This window comes from Histomonas meleagridis (genome assembly GCF_020186115.1).
Source record: "Histomonas meleagridis strain 2922-C6/04-10x chromosome Unknown contig_10, whole genome shotgun sequence".
In the NCBI taxonomy this organism is placed as follows: domain Eukaryota; phylum Parabasalia; order Tritrichomonadida; family Dientamoebidae; genus Histomonas; species Histomonas meleagridis.
Genome location: NW_027150747.1, coordinates 91,290 through 103,902, shown reverse-complemented (window position 1 = coordinate 103,902; position 12,613 = coordinate 91,290). Strand labels below are relative to the sequence as shown.

General features: G+C 26.2%; 1 protein-coding gene across 1 annotated transcript; it reads left to right on the top strand.

Moving 5' to 3' along the window:
* Positions 1-3,804: 3,804 nt before the first annotated feature.
* On the top strand, positions 3,805-6,774 carry GO595_000399 (Clan SB, family S8, subtilisin-like serine peptidase; the record flags this gene model as incomplete). The annotated part of the gene is made up of 1 exon (XM_067917066.1): positions 3,805-6,774. One exon carries the CDS (start codon positions 3,805-3,807, stop codon positions 6,772-6,774), a length of 2,970 nt encoding a protein of 989 aa, XP_067779387.1.
* Positions 6,775-12,613: the final 5,839 nt, after the last annotated feature.

Here is a 12,613-nt window from a genome sequence, read left to right as displayed (position 1 = left end):
AATAATCTCTTTGATCAGGCTGCGTGATGTCAATGTTTTCTTGTTGAATCGAATAAATGATTAAAAATATTTCGTCGAATATTCGAATGTAATGATGTTTCATTTTCGATGCTAAAGCGCTTGTACAATTTAAGAATGTGACTCGATAATACTTTGGAAGATAAGGCAACTTAAGTGTTTCGATGCTTTTTGTGAAGAACGCATCGATATATTGATCCAAGAATTGAAGTTGCTGATTATTATCGTTGTATAAATCAGCTAAAAAAGTACTCACGTAAGACATAACACGAAAATTACCCGAATTATATACTAACCGAATTGGCTCTAATATATTCGGATAATATCTTATAAAATCAGCTCGAAACAAAAGACACAAACTATTAAATATTATTATAATCTCACAATAAAGTTCGAAATCTTGGATTTCTAATAATGGTAATATATGCGCCATTATTTCATCAATGAAAATACCTATAAATGATCGACATCGTAATATGATTGTACTTATTACACTACATAAAAATGTAAGAATTTCAATTTGATTTTCTTTCGGATTTTCTTTCTCATTTTCGATGAATTGGAAAATGAATTTTATTATGTTTTCGACATTATCTTTCGATTCAACACTTAAATGATTAATGAATGAATTAAATGATTCAAATATCGATACAATGATATAATGATCACGATAAACATCAGTAGAAAAAATGGTTAAATAGATGTTCCATATTAATTCGAATTGGGAACTTAAGAAAATTTGTTTTTCATTAGTATCGAAACACTTAAATAAAAAGAAAAGGATTTCAAATATTCGTTTAATTATATTTTTATATTGATTATTATTTAATATTTGTAATAATATATTTAATAATATATTAAAATATTTTGGCTCTGAAATAAAATTCGGATAAATTTGCAAAATAGTTTTTAATAAAAATAAAGAAGTTTCTTGTATTATATTATTATTAACATATTGACATTTATCCATAATGAAGTTAATATAATTGGGTAAAAAATTATGCTTTAAACTAATATAAATTGCATAAAGAGTTGATAATTGTTGAATTTCATTTCCATTAATGTTCTCTTCAATGAATTTGATTAATATCGGAAATATTATATCAGGTTCTGCTTCAAGATAAAAGTTTAAACAATTAATACTATGTTTAACTAGTATAAACTCTTCGTTATTATCACTCGATAATTCATTTAAGTTTTGGACGAGTAAATTCTTTAATAAAACAGGAAGTATTACTTGATAACTATTAAGTACAAAGTTATGATTATGATGTTCATATTCGGAACATGCTATAGATGCTAATAAATTAATACTTAACTTCCGCTTTTGGAATATATTCGATATTAACTCATAATAAATAACATTATATATGCTTCGTAAGTCATCTTGAATAATATCAAAATAACGCGATATAAATATTTGTACAATTTCATAGAGAAGTTCATGTAATTCGATATTATCAATCGAAAAATTAGGTAAAATGTTTCGAATAAAGCGATGAATGTTTTCTTCTTGACATTTAATGATGAAATCAAAATATGGAATACCTGTATGTAATATCCTAAAGCAAATGATACGGACATGAATTGGTGTGCTTTGGTTTGATATATATTCATTAAGAACTTGGAATATGTTGACTTGAAATGTCTCATCTTTGATGACGCTGTCTTGGAAATATAACTCTAAGAGAATATGTAAATAACTTTCAACATAAATTTCGCCGTGGCTTTTCATTCGAATGTTTTCGAATAAAAATTCATAAAAATTTGGCCATAAATTATTCATCTCTTCAATCCGATAAAGGCGTGAAATACAATAACCAACATTATGCCGAATATTTACGTTTTCATGTGTTAATAACCGAATTAAATTTTCCTTTAAAAAATTTCGATTCTCTTCGGGTACTTGCACCCATTGATTTTCATAATATTTTAAACTATGAGTACGTGCTGATAATGTGTTGCCTAAATTAATGATTACATGATATATCATTCGTGAATCTGTTTGATATTGTGTAAGAATTTCGTTTAAAGAAAATATAAATTGAACTGGTTGACGCATAGCATTCATTAAAATATTATTGTGGTACTGAATTTCATCGTTATCTTGCGAACTCATCATTCCAATTATTGCATCTCTAATTACTTCATCATTTGATTCCATATTTTAAGGAATTACAAGTGACAAATTATTTTTATTCAAAAAATTATGCCATGCTCCAGAAGTGAGTTCATTTCATTGAACGTTTGTTTATTCAATTTTGAAAAGTGTTTTGATGATATTCTATTTACAGAACATAAATTTCTAATTTAAATAGATAATATTAACATTATTTACATGTACTTTACATGTTTAACAGTTTTAGATTTTTAAAGAAAGGTAAAGAAAAATTATGAATGTTTAAGCTAAGGATTTTTTTTTACTCTTTGATTCATATTTATGAGCAACATGAATTTTGTCTTGCTGGATTACTTGATTGAGCAATATCAACACCATTTTGTTGTGGTATTTGATCCACTGTATTTAATAATTGTTCCCAAAGATCAGATATGATCTTATTAAATAAATTATCCACATTTTCACCTGTCTTTGCAGATGTAAAAAAGAAACATGCATTAATGTTTTTGGCAAAATTCAAGGCCTCATATTTTGAAACATGAGGTAATTCACCTTCTAAATCTTTTTTATTTCCCACTACATAAATTATTGCATGTGGAGAATATTGATGAACTAATTGAATCCATTCTTTTATGCTTTCAAAACTGCTTTGTTGACAAACATCAAAAACGCAGATAGCTAAGGCAGAACCAAGAAAAAATATTTTTGATAAACTCTTATATTTTTCTTGACCTGCTGTATCATAAAATTTAACATCAAGAACTTTATCATCTTTTGTGTATGTAAAATTGGTCAAGTTCATTACAACTGTAGGCCGAATATCTGCATCAAATTTTTTTTCATTAAATCGATAGAGAAGTGAAGTTTTTCCAACCTTATCGTCACCAACTAAAATGACTTTTTTCGTGGCTTTTGATGATGATTCTTTTTCCATTTTTTGCCTATTGAGAAATTGAACAAGTGGGCAATTTTTCATGAATTGAAAAAGTGGGAAATTCTGATAAAAGATGAACTTTTTCCGAATAATTTGTGTGTTAGGTGTTGTCAAAGCTTTGATGGGATGTTTATAAATTCATTCCAAAAATAAAAATGGCAACTTATGCTGTTGGAAAATTATTGATTTTATACAAAATAAGCTAGCAAGTATCCCCTTAAAAAGCAAGAAATTTGAAATTCAAATCTTTCATCATTATTAAAAAGCTATAAATATTGCTATGATAAAGAGTGGGCACTAAGAAGTATGTTAGCTTTAAATCTATTTTAAGCTGCTTGAATAATGCGATTAAATTTTACCAATTTCAACTTAAAACATCAAAAACTTTAAGTAGAAAAGTTACTAAATGAAAAGTTATATGGAATTTAATATGAGTTTTTTGTACAATAAATAATGATTTTAATTTCGCTTTGAAGTAACCAAATTCGATATTTTCTTCGATAAGAATATGATTGATTTCATATACAAGCACCTAAAATATAACCAATATTCGAAGAAATCATTCCTATCTTCATGGATGAACCATAAAAAAAACGCTGTATTGGCAAAGATAAAGCAACACAAAAAGTATCCCAATTCAGATATTATATTCGACATAATTTAAATTCAATACAAAAAGTTCTGAATTCATACTTCGATAATCACCGAAGCTTTTTTCAATTTTTTTTAAAAAATGGTGCTTCCAAGTCTAACAGCTTTCAAGCTCGGAAGCCAATACCAAACACGAGGATCATATTATTTTACGCAAGGATGGTTCATTGTTGAAATTTTAACAGCGATTACCAATCTAACATTGATTCAAAACGAAGCAGGAATACGATTTTTACCAGAAAATCTTATCCAAACAGGTGTCTTCAAGTTATATTTGTCAACAAAACAGATAGAATATTTAGAAAATCAAAAAAACATTTTTAAATTGTATCCAATTGAATCAAATAAAAAAATAAAACAAGTACTTGACTTAAATACTGACTACTATGTTGAAGCCACTAATGATTGGCATCCCACGAATGCCATTATTAAAGAAAAGATATCCAATTTTCTTTATCGTGTTTCCTTTACTAAACCCATAAATTCAGATCCCAATATCCTACACATCATTCCTGCGCCCAAGATGCGTCTTCTTAATCGTTATACAACAGGTTTTTTACAATCTCATATATCACGAAATATCTATCAAGACGACATATATGCACCGCCACGAGTTATTCATTCATTAGGTCTTACTGGTGAAGGAGAAATTGTGAATGTTGTTGATACGGGGATTGATATTTCACATCCAATGTTTCGTGATCCTATGCAAACACTTGACTCCATCACAGGTAAAACCAATTATAATCACCGGAAAGTTGTTCGTATTGAACCATTAGTTGATAATAAAGATTATAGTACTGGCCATGGTACACATGTTTGTGGTATTATTGCTGGTAACACTAATTGTAGTGATTGTGCATTATCACAATATAATGGCGTTGCACCAGAATCCAAATTATTTGTCTATGATGCCGGTAATTCCGAATATTTTGGGGATTTATCAGGGGAAGTTAATCTTGATGAATTAATTGAGTTAATGAAAAGCGTTGGCTCATATATTTCATCTAATAGTTGGAGTTATAATAGTCCAAGTTCTATTGAGACGTATAAATTTAACTTAATAACATATAATAACCCGAACATTTTATTTGTATTTGCCGCTGGTAATGATTATGAGTTTAATTCGATTAATTGTCCATCTGATTCGAAAAATGTATTAACTGTTTCCGCAGCTAATACTGTATCAGCAATGACAAATGAGAAAACAAATTTAGTAACAATAATATCAAATGAATTTAATCGAACTTATAATGGAACAGATAAAAATCGAAATATATATAAAATGAGTATTACGACTCCAATTAAATATTTCATTAATGTAAAAACAATTTTTTATAATAAAACAATTGATGATTATCAACAAAAAATTGTTTTCATTGATGGAAACATAACAAATAATTTTTGCGACATAATACAAGAAATCATATCAAATAACGCATCGATCATAATATATAATGAAAGTATTCAAAGCCAATGTATAACATCAAGATCAATACCAATTATATCTATTAATAATAAAGAAATATATTCATATGATAAACTTACAATTTTACCTTACGAAGGTTTACAAGAAATACCATCAGTATCCGAAATGTCTTCTAAAGGGCCATCATCGATCTCTGTAAGTAAACCTGATATAATGTCTCCAGGAATTAACATATTAAGTGCATATTCACATGGCCCTGAAGAACATGAAATATTTTCCACTGATATTAGTTATTCCATAACTCCTAAATCAGGTACATCGATGGCAACACCATTTATCTCTGGTGTTGCATCAATTATTCGCCAATTCTTTGTGCAAAGTTGGTATCCTTATATTAAGAAAGGAATTGGCGTTGAAATAATACCAACATCATGTTTGTTAAGAGCAATGATTATTAATTGTGCTATACCAACAGTAAAAGATAAAAGTGGGCCAGGCTTAGATTGTGGCTTTGGTATTCCATCATTAAAAGAACTATTTCTTAATAATGAAATGAAAGGAATTCGTATTATTGATCAAGAAACAATTAAAACGAATTCACATAAAGCATATGAAATATATATCACAACGAATACAACTGATTTAAGAATTACAATGTGTTATTTAGATCCGCCATTAAATTATGAGAATGTTTCTCCATTATTTAGTGATTTAGATTTAGTTGTGTTATCACCAAATGGTAAATATTATTATGGTAATAATTTAACATTTAGTGATAGTGATCAATTCTCTACAATCGAACGAATCATAATACCAATGAAAGATATAATAATTGGTAAATATGAAATCCATATTTTCTCGAATGAATATCCGATGGATAACATCGAAATTAATTATGCGATTGTAGTTAATGGCGGATTTAATAACACTGATCTAAATACAAATCCTTTATACTTAAAATCTATTAATACTAAAAATTACATTGCTAATTGTAATGGTAAAGGTAAAAGTATTAATGGAATATGTAAATGTAATAATGGTTACATAGGCATAAGTTGTAATACAAAAGTTATAACTTTAAATAGTAACACTTCGATTCAACGTTATTTATACTATAAAGAAGTCGCGTATTATAAAATACAGCCGAGTGTTAACTTAAGCGTTGAAATATCGATTTCAAGAATGAATTCGTTAAATGCTTTTTATTGTTATAGTACAACGGATATCGGTAAAGTAACAAATGGTTATTGGACTTGTAATACATTCGGATTAAGTCTAAAGGAAAACTTCGAATATGGAGATGATGGAACTTTGTATCTCGCGGTGTTCATTTCGAACGCTGCGCCTGTGAAAGTTGTGATATCTGTGGGCAACTTTACGGGAATTAAGACTGATGAACCTGACGGAAATAATAATGGAATTAATAAGAATTCGATTTTTGTTATTGTGATGGCGGTTTGTTTGTTTGTGATTGGATTTGTTATAATTGTGGTTTTGATTGTGTTGGATAAAAGAAATAAAGAAAGAATTGTGAAATCTGATTCTGAAGAATCTGATCCAAATAAAATGAAAAATAATTTGATTAACGAAAATAATGAGGATTTGATCTTGCAAATCGAATAATTTGTTTGTTTTTATATAGCAAAAAATTATAAATAATAATAAAAACGATTTGATATAAAATTGTTTTTATGGACGATGGAAATTTCTATGTGACGATGATGGTTTTCAGGGAAAAACGATATTTAAATCATTGATTTTTCTATCGTTATGTTGTGTTAATAAACATGTTTGAAAAAAAATTTAATTTTAAAAATAATATTACATGCATTTTTTATTGAAAATTATTATTAAGAATACGAAGGAGTTCAAAATATGCTTTTTGAAAAAAATCGATATTGAAATTATCTGCTTTGGTCTGGAACAAATTTAAAACTTTTGGAAAAAATTGTGATTTAAATTCGGAGTTACCATTTAAAATCATATTAAAATGATGTATTAATGAAATAAATGATAATAAAACATTTTCATCACACGTTTCAAGAGCTATTAATTCAAAAGATAAAATTGCTGTTTCATATTTAACTAAAATTTCATTCGGGAAATTTTGAAAAAATAAACGTAAAAATTTAAGAGATATAATCAAATTCGTAGGACCGATTTTATCAATACTTAAAATCACTTCTTGTATGATATTGTTTGGAACAAAATTGATTAAGTCATTATATTTATTTAATAAAGAACAAACAACATTTATTGCATTCCAATTTATAATTGGAATTAAATTAATTAAAATTTTTAACCATTCATTTCTTAACTCTGGAATATTATTACCAAATTTTAATATAAAAATAGCTAAATGATTTGGTGGAATATTTGCTGAAAAGTTAATAGCACAATTACAACATTTTTCAATAATGAGATTTGGTGTTGATTTCATACAACAAATTGCAATAAAAATTCCTGGCGAAGGTGAATTTGTTAATTTTTCATTGATTATTTCATTTATAAGATTTTCATTCATTGAATTTATTAATAATTTTAAGGAATCATTTAATATTTCATTATAATTATTATCTAATATATTAATTATGATATGAAAAAATATAATTTTTTCTTTTACAAATATGGATTCATTTGTAAAATGAGAGAAAAAAATACAAAAATCATTGAATGCATTTTGATACTTTTCAAATTCATTTGGTATCAAATTTATTATTTTTATAAATTCATTTATTAAATTTTCAGTAAATGAAATATTATTTACATCAGAAAGGATGCCATTTGGTGAAAAACTAATTATATCTTGCCAAAGTTCAAAAGCCGCATCGAATTCATTTAAGTTAAGTAGATAATTTGAAAGTTTTACACTAATTACAATAATTGATCTGAAAAAAATTGCATCTGGATGATTGGATGCAATTGGCTTAGAATGAAGTACAGTTTGAACTATTGAATATATTGATAAATAAAATTGAGGATATTTAAGAGATTCTTCAAGAATGGGTAAAAATTGGATAAACGGTTGGAAGTTAGGTGAACATTCAAATGATTTTCTGAAGAGATTGAAAAATGGTTCTGAAATCCCAATTTGTGCAAGAAGTTCGAAAATAAATGGGAGTATGAAGTTTTGAAGATGTGTTATATATCCAATTTCTAACTGTTGTTGAATGAAATCATCATTAAGTTCTTCAATAAAACTGATGAAGAAAATACATTTCTTAAAATTGGTTAAAAATCCAATTGAATCAAAAAGATCAAACGAAAAAGAAATAATATCAGATAAACAAACTATTGACTTTGTCAAACATGGATTTATTTCATCCAACGAATTTTGAATCAAAGTACAAATTTTTTGAAAAATTTTTTCTTGAAGTTCTTTAGGAAAAGTTTTCCATTTTGAAATGATGTTGTCCCTTAGAAATATTAAAGATATTACTAAGAAACGCTGATCACTGAATGAATCAAGTGAATCTAAAGAAAGTTGCAAAGATAATTGAGATCCCCTGATTTCTTGAAGTACTTCTTGATATTTTATGTGTTCTTTTGTTCCAATAGATTGGAAGAAATGGAAAACAATTTGGGCAAATTCCTCAAGGTTCAGTTGCTAATTATAAACGTCCTTCACACAAACAAATCAAAGGACGATCGAGGTTCTGTTCCAAATTCAAATATATGTATATATATATATATATATATATCCACACATTGTAATGTAGAATATCAGAATCAACTTCAGCTTGTCCTTAAGCCCTCAAGAAAATTTATGACCGTTAAAATATGACTTTTTTATCTCGATTTTCACTTTTTGAATTTGCCGATCATAGCGAAAACTATTCGACTTTCTATATCACTATTTTTATATGCTTTCAGAAGTGCTGTGCAAAATAATTTGGATAATTTCCAAATGTTATTTTATAATATTGAATTATTAAATTAAATTTCATCTTTAGCATTAATATCAATTCCTTTTTGTTCAAGAATTAATTTAACTAGAGTTGCTGGAAAAATGTGTAAATTTTTGAAAAGTTATGTAAAAAAGTGCTATTTTAACGTCATTCAAAGAATTTAGATTACATTGCAAATTGCAAGTAATGAGCAAACAATATTGTTAAGTTAGGAACATGCAGGTTTTTCTCCGATTATTCAAAATGGAGAAGTTATAAGAATAACATTGGTACCAGAGAAGGTATTAAGTGAACCTGAGTCACAAGATAAAAGTACGCAAAAATTAACAACAAAACCTCGCAGGATAGCCTCGGAGAATACAATGTTTGGATTATTGAATGAAGGTCAAATAAAAGCATTGGAAGAAAAACAGTGTCCATTTTGCAATCTAAATATACCAAAAGATTTTGCATTCCATTAAACATTCAGTATAAGCTTGAATATTATAATTGCTTTAATTATATTTTCATATTTTAAGATATGAGAAAATGAAAAAAATTAATTAAATTTTTATGCTAAAATAAATGTTTTAAATAAATTAGTCACTATACAAAATAATACATTTGGTAATATCAATTATTATATTTCGAACAAAAAATTAAAGATAAATTTTGTATCTGATTATTTCAAAATTCTCAATAAAAATTCATATTATAAAAAAAAAAATAAAATACCAAAATATATAGTATCCCAAATGAAATAGTTTTATTTATGTGAAATTAATTTTATTCTCTGTTAACACACAAAAAACATTAATTTTTTTCGAAAAAAGACGTTAAAACAGCACTTTTTCACATAATTTTTGAAAAATTTACACATTTTTCCATCAACTCTATTTCTATACAACCATTTCCAGATGCCCAAACAAGTGCTGTCATAAATAATTTAAATAATTTCCAAATATTATTTTGAAATCCAAAATTATTAAATTAAATTTTATCTTTAGCATTGATATCAATTCCTTCTTATTTAAGAAGTAATTTAACTATTTCGATATGACCATTTCCAGATGCCCAAACAAGTGCTGTCATAAATAATTTAAATAATTTCCAAATATTATTTTGAAATCCAAAATTATTAAATTAAATTTTATCTTTAGCATTGATATCAATTCCTTCTTGTTCAAGAAGTAATTTAACGATTTCTGTATAACATTCTTCAGATGCTTTAATAAGTGCTGTTTCAAATAATTTAAATAATTTCCAAATATTTTTTTGAAATAAGAAATTATTAAAATAAATATTAAATAAAACAAATAAATGTTTTTGGCATTAATATCAATTCCTTCTTGTATTAAAATATATTTAACAAGTTCAATATTTTCTGACTCTGATGAAAATACTAAAATATCTTTCGGAATTTGATTACTTTCAAGAAAATGTTTAATGAGAAATATGTTTCCAATACTTGCTGATTCATTAATAATGTTTTCGCAAATTAGCATCCCTTCTTTTTGTAAAAATATAAAAATTTCATAATTATGAGATGAAATACACTTTTTTCCAAATTCTTCTAATTTTTTAATATAACATATTTTATTCTCATATATGTATTTAAAGATATCATTTCGATGGAATTCAATTGCTGTTTCATATGCGCCATTAAATGATGAATGATTTTGTTCACATAAATGAATGATTTCTTCATTTCCACCTGCAACTGCATATTTACCTGTGTTTTCTACATTTGCACCATTCATAAGTAAATATTTAAAACATTTTACTGAAGAAAAAAATGCTGCATAATCAATTAATGATACTGTTTTATTATTAATAAAATCAAATCTTTCATAAGGCGATGGTTCAATTTTTTGATTGAAATCAAAATTTGTTTGTGATGAAATTTCTTGAAGTTTTTCTATTTCATCGTTTCTAATTATTTTTGCAATTTCATTTGGATTAGCTCCATCTTTAATTAATTTCTTATGAATTTCCCATTTTTGGTTTCAAATATTCATTTTCTTCTAGAAATTTTTTGGACATGTAATGTATAAAATATTCTTCTCTCATCTGTACAACTATGTTTGATTCGCATAAATTTTCTTGAATCATTCTCTCAAGAAAATAATTTGATTCTTGAGAATATATTTTTAAGATCATTTGTAAAAAAACTTTATGTATTTTACTTTGAATTTGTTTGTTATCTTCAATTTTTTTTATTTCTTTAATGAAATTCATATAGACTTCTGAATCATTCATACCTGCTACAAATGATGAATAAATTATTTGACTAATAAGTAAGTTAAATGAATACTGATAATTATTATCAAATATATCAAACACTGAAAGAGCTGCTTGAACAACATTTTCTTTATTTAAGGAAAATATTTTTTGTTGAATAAACTGAATTGTTTCCCAATTGTTCATTTTGTTTTATAGAAACCGGACAAGCAAAATCCAGCGAAAATCTTTTTGCCCTTATCGGCACATTCAAAAAAGTGGGAGTTGAAATAAAATTTTATTTCTTATATTTTAACGGTCGTCTCCTGAATATTTTCTTGTTATATTTTAACGGTCGCAAAACCGTTTTTAATTATGATTAAAGTGGAATTGAATCTATTGTTAATGGAAATGAAATTAAATAATTGGCTCACTCAATTAAATAATAATTAAGTGTTGATTCGTTAAGTTAAATAATGTTAAATAATTGATTTATTAAGTTATATTATGTTAAATAATTAGTTCATTAAGTAAAACGTGTGGATGGATTGTTCCAAATAAACAAATTAAATCTGAATTAAAATGTGAGCTCGGACATAAAGCTCAGTTCAAAACCCTTGGGACAAACATAGGTGGTGATACTTCAAATTCTGACACAACACAAACTTTTTTTGGGTTACATATGAATAAATTAAGCAATGGGTGAACCTTCTTCATTCCATTAACGGTCGCTCAGGATTTACGGTTTCATATCAAAATTCAAACATACTTTCTTAAATACATTTTGGATTTTTTTACTTCTCTAATGTTTTAGCCATTTTCAAAATCTTTCGCCTGTTCTGTGTTTTAAAAGTACAAGAAGGGGAAGATGACATCAAAAAAAGGAGACAATTATTAGTGACGATTATAATGTATTGAAAATTATGGGTAAAAATGGTAAATAAACCGTTTTTGCCTTTGGGGATTGCACAGGAAACTATTTTGAAAAATATCTAAAAATTAGCCATCAGCTTTTAAAAGATACTCTAATTATAGATTAAAGATATTGAATAAATTGAAAATATTCCAAAAAAATGGAACATTGTGTCGGTACATCATTTGGTATTTTTGTATCTTCAACATAACAATTATATCTCTTCATAACTACACATCTCCATTGGGCGTGACTAGGCTCACTTTATTCTCCTCCAAAAATTATAACAAATGGCATAATTTTTATGCTAAAATTGCATGAAATCATGATTTTTTTATAGATTTAAATTTTATTATTTTAAAAATAAATTCCTTTGATAATTTAAATTTATTATCTCTACCGTATAGGGATTATTTTATATCAAAAACTATTTTTTTGACAA